General features: G+C 37.7%; 1 protein-coding gene across 1 annotated transcript in view; it reads right to left on the bottom strand.

Annotated features, from left to right (window-relative positions):
- ATAD2B (ATPase family AAA domain containing 2B) overlaps positions 1–23471 on the bottom strand; it is a 151000-nt gene that overhangs the window by 114361 nt on the left and 13168 nt on the right. The window contains exons 2-7 of the mRNA XM_060169207.1: positions 15185–15336; positions 8540–8589; positions 8034–8187; positions 6546–6648; positions 5031–5139; positions 1716–1832 (exon numbers count right to left, since the gene is read on the bottom strand). Coding sequence (XP_060025190.1) covers positions 1716–1832; positions 5031–5139; positions 6546–6648; positions 8034–8187; positions 8540–8589; positions 15185–15336 — 685 coding nt within the window. The remainder of the gene's footprint in view (positions 1–1715; positions 1833–5030; positions 5140–6545; positions 6649–8033; positions 8188–8539; positions 8590–15184; positions 15337–23471) is intronic.

Here is a 23471-nt window from a genome sequence, read left to right as displayed (position 1 = left end):
TTAGTGAGAATGTAAGCAGTATAATCACCTTGGAAGAGTTTGGTAATTTCTTAGAAACTTAAACATACACATAATCATAAAACGCAGCCATTCCACTCCTAGGTGTTTATAAGAAAAATGAAAATATATGTCCAAAGACTTGCAAACATATGTTCATAACAACTTTATTTATAATAGCCAGACACCAGAAACGTCAACAATCCAAATGTCCATCAACAAATGAATGGATAAACAAATTGTGATATATCCATACAATGGAATGCTACTCAGCAATAAAAAGAAAAACACTACTGTTAAAGTCGACAACATGGATGAGTCTTACAATTATTATATTGAGTGAAAGAAATCAGACCAAAAAAAGAGTATATACTGTATATAAAATTAAAGAAAATGTAAACTAATCTATGGTGACAGAAAGCAGATGAGATCTGTCACTGCCTGAGGGTTAGGAGTGGGGAGGCAAAAGAAAGTTAGGAGTAGATTATAAACAGGCAGAACGAAATTTGGGGGAGTTGATGAACAAGTTCGTTACCTTGAGTGCGGTGACAGTTTCATAGGTATATCCCTCAGATAGTTCAAACTTGCCAAATTGTACACATGAAATATTATATATGCAATGGCAGTGAACTACATATAAATTATACCTCTTTAATAACGCTCTAAAAAAAACTAGAAAAATGGCTCACAATCTTTTTTCTGTCCCAACATACCTCCCCCATTATTAACAGGGCTATCTTTGACAGTGACTCTTAACTGGAGTAGAGAAATGTCTACATACTTGGGCAAGCTTCTTGTGAGGTAACTCTAATAATTCCAGAGAATCAATCACTGCTTCAGAGCGTTAAGAGTTTGAATAAAATGATCCAGGTTCTTCCTTGAAAACATTATGCTAAGTGAAAGAAGCTAGACACAAAAGGTCACATATAGGCAAATCTATCGAGACAGAAAGTATCAATACATTAGTGATTGCTAAGGGCTGTGGGGATGGAAGTGTAGAAGTAATAAAATGTCCTGGAATTAGATAGTGGTGATGACTGCACACCCTTGTGAATACTAAAAAGCAATAAACTGTACAGATTAAAAATCAGCAAAACCCAGCAAAAAATGGTAAATTTCATGATATGTGAATTTTATTTCAATTTTTTAAGAATTGGAGGAAATCAATAGTGATGGAATTTCCCAACAGCTGGGAAGAAAGTCAATAAAACAGTACCTGTGGAACTGATTACCTGTCATTAGATTTAAAAGCATTAAGATATGGGCTTCCCTGGTGGCACAGTGGTTGAGAGTCCGCCTGCCGATGCAGGGGACACAGGTTCATGCCCCGGTCCGGGAAGATCCCACATGCCACGGAGCGGCTGGGCCCGTGACCCATGGCCACTGAGCCTGTGCGTCCGGAGCCTGTGCTCCGCAACGGGAGAGGCCGCGACAGTGAGAGGCCCACGTACCGCAAAAAAAAAAAAGATAAACTTTTTCCTTCTCAAAAAAAAAAACCAAAAACAAAACACAAATATAGGTTACTGGCCAAGTTGCCCTCTTCTGACTGTAGCTGAATTATCAATACTTAACCACTTGGAACACAGAGAAACTTGCCCTAAAGAACTGCTATAAGAGATTTCATTCTTTTAAATTCAGCAACACTGATTTTTTTAAGGGGTGGAGTAGAATAAGCTACTCTACTACAAAAAGGAAAGAAGTTACTTAGAGTCTCTTACCTATTGGAGGTGCTTGGTATCGATCCACTGTTTTTCTTTGTCTCAAATTATATGGCCTATCGTTTTCTTCTCCTTCTGCCTCTTCAACCTCAATATCTCCATCTTCCTCTTGAGATTCTAGTTTCACACACACATACACACAAAATAAAATACTGTTTTAATCCACAAGGATTGGTCCACTCTAGAACTGAATATTTATATTTTTATTTTATTCTTTCTGCACAAGTTAGCTTTAAAAATGTCAACATTGTATGATACAGCATAAATCAATACAATTAAAAATGAACCCTAAAAAAAAAAAAATGAACCCTGATGGGGACTTCCCTGGTGGCACAGTGATTAAGAATCCACCTGCCAATGGAGGGGACACGGGTTCAATCCCTGGTCCAGGAAGAGATCCCGCATGTCGCAGGGCAACTAAGCCCCTGTGCCACAACTACCGAGCCTGTACTCTAGAGCCTGCGAGCCACAACTACTGAGCCCTCGCACCACAACTACTGAAGCCCGCACGCCTAGAGCCCAGAGCCCATGCTCCACAATTAAGAGAAGCCACCTCAATGAGGGGCCTATGCACCACAACTAAGAGTGGCCCCAGCTCACCACAGCTAGAGGGGGCCTGCGTGCAGCAACGAAGACCCAATGCAGCCAAAATAATAATAATAAACATTTTAAAAAACTTAGAGTAAGCTTTCAGATGTCATGAGTAAATTGTAAAGTCCTTTGCATTTTTAGTTTCTTATTTCACTGAGCATGGCTGACAGTTTTAACATTTTTTTCAATGTCTTAATATGACTGTGTTATAGTGACAATTCCTGTGGTTAAAAAGTTAATCATAAAGTACATTGCATTTGAGGACCATAAGCTTATAAAGTTTCACCAGACTTCTATTTTAAACTATAAATAGATGTCACATTATAGCTATAGCCAAACTGCTTTTTTTCTTTTTTTTTAATTTATATTTTTGGGCCACGCCGGGCAGCATGTGGAATCTTAGTTCCCCCACCAGGGATTGAACCCATGCCCCCTGCATTGGAAGCACAGAGTCTTAACCACTAGACTGCCAGGGAAGTCCCCCAAACCACATTTTAAAAATAAACTTTTAGAATTTATGTACATTATAATTTACTTTTTATTTATTTATTTTAAAATTTAGTTTTGGCTGCGTTGGGTCTTCATTGCTGCGTGCGGGCTTTCTCTAGTTGTGGTGAGCAGGGGCTACTCTTTGTTGTGGTGCACAGGCTTCTCATTGTGGTGGCTTCTCCTGTTGTGGAACACGGGCTCTAGGCATGCTGGCTTCAGTAGTTGTGGCTTGAGGGCGCTAGAGCGCAGGCTCAGTAGCTGTGGCGCACGGGCTCAGTTACTCCACAGCATGTGGGATCTTCCCAGACCAGAGATCTAACCTGCGTCCCTGCCCTGGCTGGTGGATTCTTAACCACTGCACCACCAGGGAAGTCCCGTAATTTATTTTTTAAACGTATAGCTAGGTGAATTATCATAAAGTGATCACTCATGTCAAGGCATAAACTATTACCAATACCCCAGAAATCTACTTTATGCTCTCTCTCAATCCCTGCCTGAATTTTTCTACCAAAATGACTAATCTGTGTTTACCTGTTGTCAACAGGCCTAACAAATCATTATACTGCCAACAAAAATTGCTCTTGCTGTAAGATAAGTAATTATCTTGTGAGCATTTTTTTGAACTATCAAGTAGTATGTGAATATTGACCTTATTCAGTGGTTAACTGGGCATTGAATGAAGTGTGCTGTAATAAAGTTTTGAGTCATTCTATTATTGCTTTGTATGACCAAAAAGGTAATAAAAAAGACTGAAAGGTCATAGGTAAATCAGGAGCTCAAATATGATCATATTGATATATTTAGCAGAGAACTAATATTTTTAAGAAAGGCATTTTCTTTTACATCTGTCATTTTTTTTAATTAATTAATTAATTTAATTTGGGCTGCGTTGGGTCTTCGTTGCTGCACGCGGGCTTTCTCTAGTTGCAGTGAGCAGGGGCTACTCTGGAGCATGGGCTCCAGGCGCGCGGGCCTCAGTAGTTGTGGCGCACAGGCTTAGTTGCTCCACGGCATGTGGGATCCTCCCGGGCCAGGGCTCAAACCTGTGTCCCCTGCATTGGCAGGCGGATTCCCAACCACTGCGCCACCAGGGAAGCCCCTAAATGTTTATTATTAAGTTATAGAGAAAATCAGTAAATACAGTATTACTTAACTAAATAACACTATAAATCACTTGCACCCAAATAAGTTTCCTTAAACCTTCAAAAAAATTACTTTTTGAAAAAAAACCTTGCATTATTTATTATGGGAAGAAATTCTATACATGGCAAATCTACTCTGGGAAATTTACAAAGATGTTCAGTTAAAGATAAGGCAAAAATCACATTATAAATCTGTCTCACCTATACTGATTTTCTCCAAAGGAAGCAATATAGAGGTTCTAGCTGTAACAACAATAATATCTGCTCAATAAAATACCTTCATGAGAAATATCACCTCTTCAAAACTTGCTAATAATATATTAATTACAGAATTTGAGAAATAAACCCATTCTTCTCCATCTAAGCTACACAAATAGTAGAACTAATAAGGTTCCCTGGTGAGATACAACTACCTTGCATTTACAGTACACCAAATCTTCTGAAAATCCATTTTAATAAAGAAGGTTAACACCTACAGAATTAAATCCTATGGATGCACTGGTCATCAATTTATAATCCTTGGGGCAAACGTGCTTTCATCTGTTCCCAGCTTCAGCCTGACAACTCCAGTCAGGATTCATCAATTCAAAACCCAGACAGGCCTCAGAAAAGAGCAGGACAACTCCCTCCACTAGTTCTGGCTGTCTCTCTTTACTGTACCATTTACTACTCCTCTGTCCATAACTAAATTTGAGACCCAAATAATCCGAGATTTAGAGGCTATGGATAGAAGGTGGCTATGGACAGAGACTTTCAGTTAGAACGTACCTAAATACAAAAGAGGCCTCACCTAACACGCAAATCAGCCCGTGGCAAATGCTACACCAGATTAGGTCACTTAAGGACTACCAATAGCTACTAATAAGATATATTACATAACAATGCATAGTGTACAGCAAAGGCATTTTTCCAAATGAAGAAAATGAATACTCAGAAATGCCAATGGAATAAAAATTATTCCAAATTATGTAACATAGACCTCTAAAGCCAAAAATCACCCATCCAGCAATATTACACATACATTACTTGTACATATTTTCTTCGCTCCCACCTGAACTTTATAGTACTTATTTCATAAGGTGCTTTCACAAACCTTCTTCTTCACCCTCAGTAGAGACTTCATGATGATTTTGTATCCCATAACTATTTCTTCTCAGTGACTTTCTTCGCCTTTTCACTCTTGAATACATATCCATGTTTTCCTTTTAAAGAGAGAAATCTGTCAAATATTAACATGAATTTTATTCCCAGCTATAAATATCATTAACCCAATGGGACATGCCCCTTCAATAAAATTTACTGAGGACCTATTTGCAAGGCAAAGATTCATGAAAATGGACCTTACTGAATTCAATACATGTAAGAAACAAGAGGAAAAACAAATAAAACTTATAAAATATTTGAAAATGTAAAAACTACAATGCCATGGACATACTTTCTCCCTTAAGCAAATTACAGCCTAGTAGGATAAAACAAGTCAAGTCACAGGTAACTATAAAAGAAAGTAGAGGGCTTCCCTGGTGGCACAGCGGTTAAGAATCCGCCTGCCAATGCAGGAGACACGGGTTCGAGCCCTGGTCCAGGAAGATCCCACGTGCCACAGAGCAGCCAAGCCTGTGCACCACAACTATTGAGCCTGAGCTCTAGACCCCACGAGCCACGACTGCTGAGCCCACGTGCCTAGAGCCCATGCTCCACAACAAGAGAAGCCACCACAATGAGAAGCCTGCGCGCCACAACAAAGACTCAACGCAGCTGAAAATAAATAAATAAATAAATTTTATAAAAAGTAATAATAAAATAAAATAAACTAGAACAAGTTTAATGCCATAAAGAAAGGTACATGGGCGTTCCCTGGTGGCCTAGTGGTTAGGATTCTGGGCTTTCACTGCTGTGCCCAGGGTTCAATCCCTGGTCAGGGAACTGAGATCCCACAAGCAAAAGGTACAGAAGAGTCTAGAATTCAAAAAGATTAATCTGCCCCTGCCGGCCGTGTTTGGGGGAGGAGGGGAGGAAGCATCTGAAAAGAGCCTTGAAACAAAGGTAGAACTGCATCAGGCCTTAACCAGAAGTATTAACAGGAATAAAAGATAGGAGAATAAGAATGATTCATTTATATTTGGGCAATGGTATGTGAGAAGATAAAGTTGAAACCAGATTATGAAGGTCAAGGTGATTTTAATTAATTCAGTACACATTATAAAACCATTAAAGGGACTTCCTTGTTGGTCCAGTGGTTAGGACTCTGCCCTCCCAATGCAGAGGGCACGGGTTCAATCCCTGGTGGGGAACTAAGATCCCACGTGCCGCACAGTGCCGAAAAAAAAGAAAAAAGACCGTTAAAGGTTCCGATGAGAAAAGTGACAGAATCAGAGGTGGACTTTAAGATGACCCTCTGCAGAAGTGTAGAGGGTCTTTTGGGGAAGGTTGTGGCAAGGGGGGTAAGGATAAAAGAAGAAAGAAAAGAATAAAATCCCAGATTAAACTGGAAACAAAGAAGGAACAATTCTGTTAATTCAAGAAAATCCAAATGCTGCTCTCTCTCTCTCTCAATTCCTCAGTCCAAATAAAAAATACGTGCAAAGGTTGTTAAAGTTAATATACTCACAAATTCTGTATCTGTCCACATTCGAAGCCGTTCTACTTCTCCTGATCGACGATTCCTTCTAATGTTTATATTGTCCATTTCCTGTAGTACAGCTTCAGCAGTACTACAATTATATAATAAAACTAGGGTTTAGACAACCATGGAATCAAACACTGTGTCATACATGTAAAAGAGCTCTTCGTCAACGCATAATTAAATCCTGATATGTAACTGTACCTAACATCCCAATTAATATCTGTTTCTGAACTGGCATCCACCAGAAGATAATGCCCCCAAAACAGATGGAAACAGGGAATTCTCTCTCTGGTGGTCCAGTGGGTATGACTCAGCACTTTCACTGCTGGGGCCCAGGTTCAATCCCTGGATGGGGAACTAAGATCCCATAAGCCATGCAGCACAGCCAAAAAAAAAAAAAGATGGAATCAGAACATCTTCTACCTTAATATAACTTACAAATATAAGACCTTTGTTTGTAAGTCTCCAAATATTTAAATTCATAATGCTACTACAAATAACTGACTACCAGACCTAAGGCACTGAAAAAAAAAAAAATTCAAATCTTTTTACTTGAAGATGGTGTTAAAAATTGTATAGAAAAAAGGATTTGTAAAAAGTTTAAAGCTAATACAAGGTTAACTGAATAGATACTTTTAGAAATTAGAGGACATTGACATCCACAAAATATATGGTAACATTGGCACATTTATTAAAAATTGGTGTTAAAAATTGTATAGAAAAAAGGATTTGTAAAAAGTTTAAAGCTAATATAAGGTTAACTGAATAGATACTTTTAGAAATTAGAGGACACTGACATCCACAAAATATATGGTAACATTGGCACATTTTATGTTTTAAACACACACATAGCCCAGATACTGATCTAAGTACTTAACAAATAATAACTAATTCTGACACTACCACTATAGAATAGAATATAATTTCTTCTCATTTCAAATAGCAATTACACTGACCTCACTTCTCCAGGCTACTGCAGTGATTAAGGAGGATGATTTATTAGCTGAGAAGAATAAAGTTTCATTGCATGTAGACACTGAAGAGTCAGGTAGGCTACATCCAACATGTGCAGTCTCAAAAGACTTTCAATTCAGAATCTTGACTAAGTAAAACTATGCCTACTATATATCAATAATGAAACTTAATGCTGCTTGAAAATTGTCAAAAACACAAATGTTAAATGAGCAAATATTAAAGGACTATAGTAGTGAAGTCAAAATAAAATTACTTTTTATATTATCTATGCACAAGTGCTTTAAAAAGTATGAGAAAAAATGAGCTATCACATAAATTGTATTAAATGTAATAAAGTAACCAGAAACTGACAATCATTGCTAGCCATGGTTAATTCAAATTAAGTTTTTAAATAATTGTATTGATTGCTAAGTCAGTGCTTAAGTTACTTTTTAAAACATAACTGGCTTAAAAAAATCAACAGTTACATGAAACTGCTGGCTGCAAAAGCATTCATACCTATTTACTAGTTGATCAAATAACAAACTCTGGTTCACGCTTTCAAATCTGTTTTTCCTGGAACGACAACTTTTTCTGACTTCCATGTCACCATTTATACAAGAAAGGTCCCCATCTCCCTTCTTTTCGCCTCGAAGGGGATGGCTTCGAAGGGCTACAAGAAGAGAGAAATTGCCATTTCAAAGTATAGAGTATAAAAAGAAAGAAAAAAAATCAAAAATTACTTTTAAAAGACTATAAAAAGCTTATATAACCTCTTAAATGGCTTTAATATCCAAAATCTAAAATTTCTATAACTGTTTACAATCTGCTATAATAATTTAAATTATTTCAGTTGTACTGATTTCTCAGTGTTTAACAATTACATATTTACCATGACTGAAATCCAGTCACTTCCAACAGTATACTTAGCATACTAGTAAATTACGCTATTTTACCCCACTTTAATACTCTTAACAACATTATAAGAATTTCAATACTAACCAGTTTCATAACAGAATACTCACATAAGCTACTATGTCCGTTTGGTAATGTAGCACCAGGCTGAGAAGTTAACCTAGAACACAATTATATTTAATACGCAAACACATCAACATTCATTTAAAGAAGCAAGAAATGCAAATACTGGTGGAATCATTTTAATCTTTAAAATGTCAGTAATGTAATATTACTTTTTTAAGAGTAAAGACATTTTTTTACCCTAAGACTGATAATATACCAATTAATAAAATATACTAGCTAAGAGTCGTTTCATTACTTCAAGAAAAGTTTTAATAACAGATTACAAACTGAACTTACTGTCTTCAACTCTATAAATTAAAATCCAATGAAAAGGCTTAAGCTTAATATGTATCATAAAGTCAGCTGACGCCATAAGTAACAATGGTCACAGACATTTACTATTGGTTTTTGTTGACAACATAAAATTCAAACAATGACAAAGTTATTCAAATGATAAACTGTAAGACAAAAAATGTATTTGCACACCAACACCACTTAATAATTTCCTCAAAGTATTATATTACACATTCTAAACTAATAAATGAAAATTTAGCTAATTTCTCAAAATCTATTGCACAACTCTCCCTTTTGGTGGAGGAACAGAAATGTTAAGTCACTAGAAAGATACTTAAAGGGTCATTAAAACATGAAGACTTATGAAAAAAGTCACAGTACGCCTTACTATAATTAGAAATTCAAAACCAAAAGCTAAATTGTTACATAGTAAAAGAGCTATCAATTTAAACTTACTAGAGTATTTTTTGAAATATCCAACAATTATCATTTTCAAAGAGTAAAAAAGGGGGGAGAGAGGACATTCAAAAAACAGTACATATGACTGTCATCTGCTTATCTATGTGGTTTGCACAACATTTTTTAACTAAAATATTCTAACATTTTTGGTTATTCCAGCATTCTTCATGTAAAATTATAAATGTTATAAATATTAATTATAAATGTCCCTGTCTAATAAAGGTCACAGATAGGATGACTAAAGGTATGAACAAAAACTATTCTGTGCCTTCAGACTATCAAAAACACAAAATAAAAAACTCCACCTCGGGCTTCCCTGGTGGCGCAATGGTTGATAGTCCGCCTGCCGATGCAGGGGATACGGGTTCATGCCCCAGTCCGGGAAGATCCCACATGCCACGGAGCGGCTGGGCCCGTGAGCCGTGGCCGCTGAGCCTGCGCGTCCGGAGCCTGTGCTCCGCAACGGGAGAGGCCACAGCAGTGAGAGGCCCATGTACCACAAAAAATAAATAAACTCCATCCCTCCTTTCCCCATAAAAACAACATAACCATCTTGTTCTAATATACTACCTCTTAGAAAGTATTTCATTTTTAGCACCTTTATATACAAATACGCAATCCTCCTGGTATATGAGTTTGACTCTAAAGTAATAGAATTGATGTGTTAACAGGTCATTCCTTAGAAGATTATACATGTGGAATTCCCTAGAATCACTCTTAAAATCCACTTAAAACCACATAGAAAAATAATAAATGTAGTTTGGCTTTGGACCCAATATAACATTAACTCAGTTTAATCACTTAATTCACAAGTCTTGGCTCCATATGAATTTTAGCTGTATGTAAGACTAAATGGTTGGAATTTTACACACTTAAATTATTCAAAAGAGTTCGTGCCCCGGTCCGCGAAGATCCCACATGCCGCAGAGCGGCCGGGCCCGAGAGCCATGGCCACTGAGCCTGCGCGTCCGGAGCCTGTGCTCCGCAACGGGAGAGGCCACAACAGTGAGAGGCTCGTGTACCGCAAAAAAAATAAAAAAAAGAAGACAGTGCTTAATTGGCTTTTATTTCATTGCTAATGAAAGATCTATTTTAAGGTGGGGGGAGAAAAAAACTTGTTCTTCAATCAATCCAATTACCAATTATAGTTTATTGTCATCATTTTACAATTATCATTTCTCTTTATAAAAAGGAGAAAAAGGAGATAGAATATGAAATACTTGGGTATAAAAATAGAGAATATTGGGATTTTAAGGGTTGGTCTGCCTATACAATAATAAAGGTGCCTAAAAAGTCTCTTAAATCAAGGTTGCCAAAAATTAATCACTTAAAATGTAACCAGGTGGGTTCACTGCTTAAATTAATCCTCTAATAAATCCTTTATGATTATGAAGTCTCTTTTATTTTTAAAAGAGGCTGCAACAAAAATAAACTCAAAATGGATTAAAGGCCTAAATGTAAGGCCAGACACTATAAAACTCTTAGAGGAAAATACAGGCAGAACACTCTGTGACATAAATCACAGCAAGATCCTTTTTGACCCACCTCCTAGAGAAATGGAAATAAAAACAAATTAATAAACAAATGAGACCTAATGAAACTTCAAAACTTTTGCACAGCAAAGGAAACCATAAACAAGATGAAAAGACAACCCTCAGAATGGGAGAAAATATTTGTAAACAAATCAACAGACAAAGGATTAATCTCCAAAATATACAAGCAGCTTATGCAACTCAATATCAAAAAAAACAAACAACCCAATCCAAAAATGGGCAGAAGACCTAAACAGACATTTCTCCAAAGAAGGTATACAGTTTGCCAACAAACACATGAAAGAATGCTCAACATCATTAATCATTAGAGAAATGCAAATCAAAACTACAATGATCACCTCACACCAGTCAGAATGGCCATCAACTAAAAATCTACAAACAATAAATGCTGGAGAGGGTGTGGAGAAAAGGGAATCCTCTTGCATGTAAATGATACAGCCACTATGGAGAACGGTATGGAAGTTCCTTAAAAAACTAAAAATAGAACTACCATATGACCCAGCAATCCCACTACTGGGCATACCCTGAGAAAACCATAATTCATAAAGAGCCATGTACCTCAATGTTCATTGCAGCTCTATTTACAGTAGCCAGGACATGGAAGCAACCTAAGTGTCCAACAACAGATGAATGGACAAAGAAGATGTGGCACATACATACAATGGAATATTACTCAGCTATAAAAAGAAATGAAACTGAGTTATTTGTAGTGAGGTGGATGGACCTAGAGACTGTCATACAGAGGGAAGTTAAGTCAGAAATAGAAAAACAAATACCATATGCTAATACATATATATGGAATCTAAAAAAAAAAAGGTCATGAAGAACCTAGGGACAGGACGGAAATAAAAGCGCAGACCTACTAAGAGAATGGACTTGAGGACAGGGGGAAGGGGAAGGGTAAGCTGGGACAAACAGAGAGTGGCATGGACATATATACACTACCAAATGTAAAATCGATAGCTAGTGGGAAGCAGCCGCATAGCGCACAGACAGATCAGCTTGGTGCTCTGTGACCACCTAGAGGGGTGGGATAGGGAGGGTGGGAGGGAGGGAGATGCAAGAGGGAGGAGACATGGGGATATATGTATATGTATAGCTGATTCACTTTGTTATAAAGCAGAAAGTAACACACCACTGTAAAGCAATTATACTCCAATAAAGATGTTAAAACAAGGGGGGGGAGGGGGTGTGGGTGCGGGATATTTCCCTATATCTCTGTATCCTAAATTTTTTAAATGGAGACAGTATCACTCTGCATTAGATAATTATTACATTAAAAGTTTCTAGGGCTTCCCTGGGGGTGCAGTGGTTGAGAGTCCGCCTGCCGATGCAGGGGACACGGGTTCGTGCCCCAGTCCGGGAAGATCCCACATGCCACGGAGCAGCTAGGCCTGTGAGCCATGGCCACTAAGCCTGCACGTCCGGAGCCTGTGCTCTGCAACGGGAGAGGCCACAACAGTAAAAGGCCCACATACCGCAAAAAAAAAAAAAGTTTCTACACCTTTAATTATGTGAAGCACACTGCAAATGCAATATCAGACTCAAAGATCATCACTTATTCTCCCTTTCCCACATAAACCCAAGGCATTCAATGATTTATGAGAATTTTAAACCTCAATTCAGCAAAATCAATCATTTGAAAAGACTTTAACCACTACCAGCCTTCATTCTAATGAGCCTCAGCAGTGGTGATTACATTTCTGCCTCACCTCACTACTCCCTCATCATCTGACCACAAAACAAAATTTTCGGGACTTCCCTGGCAGCACAGTGGTTAAGAATCCGCCTGCCGAAGCAAGGGACACGGGTTCGAGCCCTGGTCCAGGAAGAACCCACATGCCGTGAAGCAACTAAGCCCGTGCACCACAACTACTGAGACCGCACTCCAGAGCCCACAAGCCACAACTACTGAGCTTGCATGCCACAACTACTGAGCCCACGCGCCTAGAGCCCATGCTCCACAACAAGAGAATCCACCACAATGAGAAGCCCACACACTGCAACGAAGAGTAGCCCCCGGTTGCCGCAACTAGACAAAGCCCACACTCAGCAACGAAGACCAAACGCAGCCAAAAATAAATAATTTTTTTCAAAAAAACATAAATAAATAAGTTATTTCACCAATCAACAGTAGTTTCTTTAAAGAATTTAGTGGTTGTTTGGCTCCCGTGGTGGTGCAGTGATTAAGAATCCAATGCAGGGGACACGGGTTTGAGGCCAGGTCCAGGAAGATCCCACATGCCACGGAGCAACTAAGCCCGTGCGCCACAACTACTGAGCCTGCACTCTAGAGTCTGCAAGCCACAACTACTTAGCCCGTGTGGCACAACTAGTGAAGCCCATGTGCCTAGAGCCTGTGCTCCACAACAAGAGAAGCCACCGCAATGAGAAGCCCGTGCACCGCAATGAAGAGTAGGCCCCGCTCGCTGCAACTAGAGAAAGCCCCGCACGCAGCAACGAAGACCCAACGCCGTAAATAAATAAATAAACTAACTAAATAAATAACTTGTTTTAAAAAAAAGAATATAGTGGTTGTTAACAAAGTTCTTTAGGATTCATTATTTTTCATAGGTAATACTAATTTTTATCTATATTCAATTTTCCTCCAATGAACTGTATTTTAACAAATTATTTTTGTGAAAGAACTTTTGTGAAAGTCATTTTACCTTAGATTCTCTTAAGACTTTAGAGTACCAAAACAAAGGAATTAGGATTCTCAGGTTCATGACATAAAAATTAATACAAGCCTTCAAACAAATCCTGATTTTTGTATTTATACTATCTCAAAATCTAAAATATCTTTAACTACAAGTTTCCCTAAAATTCGATTATGTTGAATCTGATAGGTCAAATGGCATTTTCTTTTCAGGTCATCTGAAACACTAAGAGTCTAATTCTAACAGTGTAGCACTTAATCACATCCCTTGATGAAAGTTTAACTCAAAAAACTTTTAAAATTGTGTGAACTGCTAAACATTATTCTCCTGCCAAAAAAAAAAAAACAGTAAATTTTATTAGTATTCATTATTTCTTAAGCTTTTTATTCAAAATGTACTTAGTATTTTTTAAAGGAATATCAAACTCTAAGGTACCTAAATGGAAGCAAAACTCTCTCCCCTCAAAAGAATTTTAAGCCTTTTTACATGAAAGACATGATCAAGATTAATTTACATAAAAGATTTGAGTGGATAAGATGTGGGAAATCTACGGTATCAGAGACTTACACCTGAATTAAACTGTTAAAATTATCTTACAATTAAAGGTCAAACTTTTAACACTACAAGAACACTTTTTAGAGCATTTACTAGAAAAAGAAGCTTGATTCACTCATTTAATAAATACAGGATACAGATTACAACAGATAGATCAAGTGTAGAAGTGTAATTAAAGGGCTGTACTTATTTTAAGTAACATCATTATAGTTATCTGGATCTGTTTCATCTCACAGATGAAGGAGTATGGTAAAGTTAACAAAAAAAAAATCAATAGACTGATTCACATAATCTACTTAACTCCCAGACAATGCAAAATTTAAATTTTTAAATACATATTAAAATAGGTAAAGACTCTTTAGAGACTAGTAAATGTACAATGCCTGTCAAAATCTATATAACTGCAAGGATTACTTTCATTAAAGCCTAAGAGTATCCCGAATTTACCTACACACATAAAATCAAAATACTGTCAAAAGGGAATTCCCTTTTACTTCTGGTTTGCAGTTGGCACATCATCAGCACTTCTACATCAAACACTGGAAAAAAGAGAAGCTAAAGACTCTAAGCTCAAAATTTAAATCTTTTCTGAGTGTGCATACACCTATCCTATCTACATTAAATTAGTACCACTTACTTTGGTTAAGTGAGTAAAATTGTTTTCTAATACATATCAAAACAGACACAAAGCAAATTTAAGTTGAAAACAACCAGATAGATGAAAAGATTTCTTTAAAAATTAATTTAGATTTTATTACATTTTAGTATACCAATTCAAGTGGAATACTTAATTTTAGGAAGGGGAGATTTTATCTTATTTTCAAGTAAAAAATATAATTTTAACCATATGTTTTTACTTAGATTTTCAGGACTATAAACACGTATGCACATTCAAGACCTATCAAAATTCTTATTGTTTTAGTAATATTAGTTTCTATTACATACTACATATATTTTTGGCATATTTAGAGAAAATAAAATTACATACAGAAATTATAAAATAAGCTTAATACAATTTATAAGTATTTCTAGCCAGGTAGCTTTACAATTTAAGAAAATTAGCAATTATCAGCCCTGAATCACGTCAAATAATTCATGAAAAAACAATGGAGGAGTTCTCCATTCTCACCTGGTCTGTCCAGTTGATATGTTCCATTCCTCTCGCTGACCAGTACTTCGTGATTTTGATTTGTCTTTGCAAACAGAATCAGTTTGTTTCAAAGTGCGTTTGGCTGGAGGAGACACATGGCTATCACTTAAACTACCATCGACTTCAGCTTTCTGAAAGACAAAGTTTAAAATGTATTTATTATCCTATTAAAATTCACAGAATTCTTAAATTCTTGGATAAAGTACAGTGCTTATTCAACCAATAAACATTTACTGAAGGAATCTCTCTACAAGTGTAGCAAAATGTAATAATCTATAAATACAGAAACAAAAAAGTTAGAAAGATAAATTTATCCTCAGAAAAGTATGTTTAGTTTGTTTTTATTTTAAAATAGTTTCAAGCCTACAGAATATGTGTAGATACAACTTTTTATGACATGATTCATCATTCCTCTCCTAAATACTCCAGTGTGTAACTCCCAAAATTAGAACACTCTGCTATATTAGCATCATTCAACCCTCCCAATTAGGAAATCATCATTGATATAACACAGAGCCAGTCCACAGACACATTCAAATTTTATCAAATGTCCCAAAAAGGTCTCTCTTTCCTTTCTGGTTCAGGATCCTAACCAGGAACATATACTGTATGTACTTATCAGATCTCCTCGGTCTCCTTCTATATGGAACAATCCTTTAGTCTTTCCCCATTTTCATGCCCTTAACTGTAAAGAATATAGGCTTTTTATTTTCCAGGATGACTATCAGTCTGGGTCAGTCAAAGGTGGTTCCTGCTTGGCTCCTCATCCCCTTTGTGATGTGGGCATCTACCTGATGTTCCTCATAACCCAAGTCAGGCCATAACATTCATAGAAAGAATATACAGACATGATATTATGCATACTATACCTACCCATCATTAGGTATAACCTTGATCACCTAGTCAAGTTGGTGTCTGCCAGGTTTCTCCACCGTAAAGTCACTATTTTTCCCTTTGTATTTGATTAGTTTATGTGAAATCATTCTGATAATTCACCAATATCCTGTTCCTCAACAAACCTCCACCCACTAGCCACAGCATTCATTGACTACTCTTGCCTTTATCCAATACCATCATGGTGGTAATTATCTAATCGTATCACTCCTATATGTTTTAGTTGGCATCCTACTTTAAAGAATTTTCTTGGGATTTCCCTGGTGGTCCAGTGGTTAAGAATCTGTCTTGCAATGCAGGGGACACCGGTTCAATCCCTGGTCAGGGAACTAGGATCCCACAGGCCACGGGGCAACTAAGTCCTCGCACTCTGAAGCCCACGCACCACAACTAATGAGCCCGTGTGCCACAACTAGAGAGAAGCCTGCACACCGCAACAAAAGATCCTGAGTGCCACAACTAAGACCCGACGCAACCAAAAAATAAATAAAAAGAATTTTCCCTCCCCAACCCTCCTTACTCAATTCAGTCACTCATTTATTTGTATCAGTATGGATTCATGGATTCTTACTTTATTCTGTGGGTTTTAATCCATTACTCTATTTCTTTGCTCAAATTATACAAGATTTGGCCATCAGGAGCCCTCTCAAAGTGGTTCCAATATTCTTTTGACATGTCCCCATCATTTTGAGTACTTCCTTACTTTCTGGCACAAAAGAAATCTGTAGGCTCATCTAGTACTCTCCCTTCCTGACCCTAGAAATTAAGCTCAGGTTCCTTTCAGTCAAGGATAGTATTCAGAAATCAAGATCTGGGCACTAGGTGTGCTCAATGTTACTGGAGTTTCACTGCTATTGAGTCCTCTCAGCAGAGAAAGCTAGGAAATATATTAATTTATATTGATACATAGAAATATAGACATCTATACCTATTTCTTTATCTGTGCATAAATAATAATTGAAAAAATGTGTGTACACCAATGCGTTCAACTAATTCCATACCTTAAGTTTCTTTCTAGACTTGCCCTTTTTATGTTTGTTTGTAAGTCCTTTCCAATGAGAAACACGGCTTCCATTATCTTCAAATACATTTATTCATTTGCTCTTTCAATTAATTAATTTGTTTAATGTAACCAATCTCTCAACCCAAGACCTCCATCCAACACGCTTCCGCTAATCCCTCCCTAGCTTCATGTCTTCAAACTAGGGGAGTCACTGTCTCTGAGGAGAAGCTTTCCTCTTCGCCACCCAATTCCTTGGATGCTGGATAGGTGGGGAAGAAAGTGGAGGAAAGGGTTCCCTTTTCTTTAGAGAAGATTTAATTCATATGCTAATACTTTATCACTTAAGATTATCGATCAGTATTTCAAAAGCATGTATGATCATTTTCAATATACTACCATTTAAACATTTTTGAGTTATTTCCCTTTATGCTACAAATTTCTTTTAAGAAAAATATATAGGGACTTCCCTGGTGGCGCAGTGGTTAAGAATCCGCCTGCCAATGCAAGGGACACAGGTTCGAGCCCTGGTCCGGGAAGATCCCACATGCTGCAGAGCAACTAAGCCCGTATGCCACAACTACTGAGCCTGCGCTCTAGAGCCCACGAGCCACAACTGAGCCCACGTGCCTAGAGCCCGGGCTGCACAACAAGAGAAGCCATCGCAACAAGAAGCCTGCGCACCACAACAAAGAGCAGCCCCCTCTCGCCGCAACTAGAGAAAGCCCACGTGCAGCAACGAAGACCCAATGCAGCCAAAAATAAATAAATTTATTTTAAAAAAAGAAAAAATATAAAAGCTATCCATTTCATAAATGTCATTTCTGTATCATATGTTCCCAAAGCAACACAACTACATTACACAAATAGTCAAAATGTAGCCACTCGCAAACATGAGAAATACTTGCAATATACGTTTAAAGGTATCCAAGTATAACCTATAGAATTAATATCCACTTACTAAAATGTTTTTCACAAAAAGACCAATTTTTTATTTTGTGCTGTAATACAATTTACCATGAACTAGTTTTAAAGCCACAAGACCACGTTTCGTACTAAACGGCACAAAGGAAAAAACAATTAGAAATTCAAACATCAAACTGTCTATAAGTAAGGATAATAAACATGTTAGTTGTGTAACATACACCTCCGCTTATTAGTTTAAGTTCCCCAGAAAAACTGGTTAGCTACTTCCAAACCATCCCACGTAGAGGTGGGAAAAACCATTTAAGATGCAATTCAATCATGTAATAGTATTTAACAGTAAACATGCTTAATGTACTTAAGAAATGGATGTTTCTTTTTTTTTTTACTTTATTTATTTATTTTTTAGCTGTGTTGGGTCTCAGTTGTGGTGCACGGGCTCTTCGTTTGAGGCATGCGGGCTTCTCTCTAGTTGTGGTGTGCGGGCTCCAGAGCACGTGGGCTCGGTAGTTGCAGCACACGGGCTTAGTTGCCCCATGGCATGTGGGATCTTAGCTCCCCGACCAGGGATCGAACCTGCGTCCCCTGAATTGGAAGGCAGATTCTTAACCACTGGACCACCAGGGGTCCACAGAACCCACAGAAATGGGCTTTTTAAAATCGTATTATTTCACTTCCTCAGGCCCTTGCCTTCTCCAACCCCACCCTTAACAGAGTAAATAGAGAAGCTCAGACATAAGTTAACTAACTCTAGCCCAAGGTCATATAGCTAACAAATGACTGACAGAACTTGAGAAAAAAAAAACCCCTAGAATTTAGGTCCTTCCATTCCTAATATTGTTCTCTGTCTACTACCTCAGACACTCCGCCCTAGAATATTTATAAAATACCAAGTTTAAAGTGTGCCTCAAAGGTCATCTTACTCAACTACTGATCCAAGACTTGATCAGCCTCTACATTTGTCACTTCAAATGTGCTCCACCCATGACCCATCCAATCAGAAACCATTTTTGACAAGATTCCCCAGATAATTCTTATATACGTTAGTTCGAAAAGCATTACTATATAACATATTCAACAAATAAGTCACTGAGGAAGCACTGTCATATGTTCTAAGCTAAGACATATTTGTGAATAAAGAAACTGATACCTGTAAACTACTTTACCAATTTAGATAGTCCAGGCCAGCATTACTCCTAATCAAACCTCACCACTCATCCTTCAAGACCCATCTGTTCCTCAAAATCTTACCTGAAGAATCTAACCTAAAGTGACCTTTTTCCCTCTGCTAGCTGCAACTCTACATTTTGGCACTTAATTATATTCAATTTAGCATTATATATTTACTTTTTTTTTTTTTTTTGCGGTACGCAGGCCTCTCACTGTTGTGGCCTCTCCCGTTGTGGAGCACAGGCTCTGGACGCGCAGGCTCAGCGGCCATGGCTCACGGGCCCAGCCGCTCCGCGGCATGTGGGATCTTCCCGGACCAGGGCACGAACCCGCGTCCCCTGCATCGGCAGGCGGACTCTCAACCACTGCGCCACCAGGGAAGCTCCTTATTTACCATCTTTAAAGTGTCACATCCAAGTCTTGACATTCAAGCAAGATTTTAAGTTCTTTAATTATAAAAAATACCCTACTTCTTTTTAATTCCACAATACCAAGAAAAAAAAAAGGCAAGACTTTCCCAAGTTTGTTCTGTAAATTAATAGAAATTATTAGGAGAAACAAAGGAAGGCTCATGGACAAATAAATTTGAGAAACAATGAGGTCCAAGGTTTTTTGCTTCAGGACTTGTAATAGTCTTTAATATGTTAATATGCAGGGATTTCCCTGGCAGTCCAGTGGTTAAGACTCCAGGCTTCCAATGCAAGGGGCTTGAGTTCAATCCCTGGTCAGGGAACTAAGACCCCACATGCCGCGAGGTGCCGCCAAAAAAAAAAAAAGTTAACATGCAGTATAGCTCTAAGTATGGAAGACAGTATATAACATTTCACAAGCTTATTTGATCAAGCTCTTTTTTCATGGAGCATCTGTAGGTACTGAAGTTTCACAAACACACTCTGAGAATAAGTACTATGTACTTATTAAATTAAAGACAAAATAGTAAAATATTTGAAGTCCAGCCATTTTTTTAAATAATGTGAGTTATTATATAACTCTTTGAATATTGATTTAAATGAGTTTGTGTTTATTTATTACTCATTCTCTCATGTTCTACTGGCTTTTTACAGTTGCATTCAGGAGTGTCTCTCAAAGTGTTGTCCACATACTACCTGAATCATATAGCACCTGACTTCTCATTAAACAAACATAACCTGCTAAACTAGAGTTCTGGAGGTGGGATATTTTAAATGAGGGCCTCTGAATGATTCTTAGTACACGAAAGTCTGAGGACCTCTGGCATATAAAACAGTTCAAGTATAATATGACACACATCATCCTAACTGCTGCACTACACTACTGTACCACTCTTACAATGAAAGGGTTTCAGTCGTGACTTGGCTCAGTGACAGAGACCTCAGAATAAATAGCATTACAAAAGATTCCTTCCCTCCAAAGAAATACAGGGATTTAAATAAAGCAAATAACCAAAATGTAAATACTACAAAATAATTACTTCAACACCATTTAATTAACTTCAAGCTTTGGGAAAGTTTTTACCTACAAACCTGATACTAACAGTTCACCTTTAATAGGATGATCATAATGCTCAACTTTAACTTCTTCAAAGCATTTTACTAGTTAATTATAACCTAACCCTTTGAGGGAAGGCGTTGCCAGTTTCAGGACAAAAATATTTAAGAGAGATTATGCAACCTACCCAGAGTCATTTAGCAATATGTGTCAGAGTGATTACAATCCACGAGCAGGAAAGGCATCTCAAACTAAGGGAATAATTTCATTTAACAAACATTTGTTAAGGACCTACTGGGTACATAAGACATGGGGGTTGGGGGGGAGATGGTAAAAAAAAGAGTAAAACCTACTTACAACCCAAAACACAATCTGTTGAGTTCACAAACAGTCACAGTAATGATATACGGCATATTATACTAAGTACTATAATAGAAATACACAATTCTCTGAAAGCAAAAAATGATAACTGCTAACAGAGATGAAGGAAGACATCATAAATCACGTGGACTTTATTTTGTAACAGTAATGTAACACGTAGAATGGTCAGAGGAACATGATTCAAGGATGAGATAACTTCCAAGAGAAGTGTAAGAGTAACAGTGTCAAATACTACAGAAAGTAAAAGTACAATGAAAAGTTAAGTCATCCCCACCTAAGTGACTTTTTCTCTTAAACTCTAACCTTCTAAAATCAGGCAGAAAATTTTTCCAATTTACAGAAATGATTTTCTCCTTGAGTCTTCAGTTTCTTAAACCATACTCATCAGCTACCACAAATACTGAACACGATTCTACCATAAATCTTGTAAAAATAGGTAAAAGATGTTGAAAATAATAAAACAGAGAAGAATTTATGCTGCCCTGGTTTTCAGGGAAGGCTGCCTGCCAGGATCACAATTTGTCAGAAATCCAGAACCTGTACTTCAATGTAAAGACAAAAAGAATGTACCCAAGTAGAGCATTAAAAAATGAAAAATTCAAGGAAATAAGTGAATTAGCAGACCAATAGATTAATTCAAGTCTTGATGATGGCCTCATACAGAATTGTAAAAGCAGAAAATAAGAAATTGATTACATAAAGCTGAATAACTAAAATATTAGTAATACCAATATTCAAAATAAAGACTGGGCAGGTGTAAAAAGTGGATTTTGTGTTTTAGGAGCTATGGAGGAAGGTGGGGGGATGGGAGGCATATGTTGACGGGAGAAATGTAACAGTGAATTCCAATTTTGAAAATAAGGTTTAGAATTCTAGCCAGAAATCTAGGGAGATGTCTATCAGACTGTCAGAAATGCAGTTCTGAGATAGAGTGATGTGAGGACTAGAGATAGATATGAAATTGTAATAAAAGCGTCACAGGTAATAATATATAGGAAAAAAAACAAGAGGGCAAAAGTCAAAACCTTGGGCTTCCCTGGTGGCGCAGTGGTTGAGAGTCCCCCTGCCGATGCAGGGGACACGGGTTTATGCCCTGGTCCGGGAAGATCCCACATGCCGCTGAGCGGCTGGGCCCATGAGCCATGGCCGCTGAGCCTGTGCTCCGCAACGGGAGAGGCCACAACAGTGAGAGGCCCCCGTACCGCAAAAAAAAAGACAAAAAAGTCAAAACCTTTAAAAAATGCCTACATTAAAGGGATAGGCAGAAAGGATCTCATATAAACTAAAGAAAAATACAGTGTCTCACTCTAACAGGGGGAGTGGAAGTTGGTTACAAAAAGACTAAACAATGGGGCTTCCCTGGTGGTGCCGTGGTTAAGAATCCACCTGCCAATGCAAGGGACAAGGGTTCAAGCCCTGGTCCGGGAAGACCCCACATTCCACGGAGCAGCTAGGCCTGTGTGCCACAACTACTGAAGCCCATGTGCCTTAGAGCCCGTGCTCTGCAACACGGAGAAGCCACCGCAATGAGAAACCCGCACACCGCAAGAAATAGTAGACTCCCGCTCACGGCAACTACAGAAAGCCCACACCCAGCAATGAAGACCCAACACAGCAATGAAGACCCAACACAGCCAAAACACAGCCCGCGTACCACACACACACCAAAAAAAGTAAATTAATTAAATTAATTAATTAAATTTAAAAAACAAAAAGACTAAACAGGATGAAAGCTGATAAACATGTGGACTGGTAATTAGGAGGTCACTGTAACTTCTGATAGGGCAATTTCTGCAAAATGCTGAGGTGGAAATCACTAAGTGAAGAACCCAGTGAGTGGTAAGAATGTAGAGCTGATAAACTACAGGGCTACTCTTATGTGTCAGAATTAAGAAGAATAAGATAATAGGCTTAAAGAGGTTACAAAGTCAAAGAAGGCAGTGAAGGATTTTCTTTTTTTAAAAGAAGACCTGGATTCTTGTAAACAGAAGAAAAGGAACCACAGAAGAGAATAAAATACAATAAAATTTTAAAGAGGGTAATTCCCTGGAGGTCCATGGGTTAGAACTTGGCGCTCTCAACGCTGGGTTCGATCCCTGGTTGGGGAACTAAGATCCTACAAGCTACACAGCAAGGCCAAAAAAAAAAAAAGCAAGATAACTGATGAGAAAAAGATCCTCAAGAGACAAGAAAAAACAGAACAGGAACTGCCAACAGGTTAGATCAGAAAGTATATGGGTGCAATCAATCTTTTCCAATTTCCTTTATAAGACAGCCTTTTTTTCTACCTTTCTTAAAAACAGGTACTCCTGTTTTCATGAGAGTTTAGAAGTTCAGTCAATTTCTTTTTCTTTCATTTGTAAAAAGAATTCACAGAGGCAGCAGTTACCATGACTTCAGGAAACAAAACTCACACTGCTGTTTATTTTC

The sequence above is a fragment of the Lagenorhynchus albirostris genome, chromosome 13 (assembly GCF_949774975.1).
Source record: "Lagenorhynchus albirostris chromosome 13, mLagAlb1.1, whole genome shotgun sequence".
NCBI classification, from domain to species: domain Eukaryota; kingdom Metazoa; phylum Chordata; class Mammalia; order Artiodactyla; family Delphinidae; genus Lagenorhynchus; species Lagenorhynchus albirostris.
This window is presented reverse-complemented; position numbering and strand designations above follow the sequence as displayed.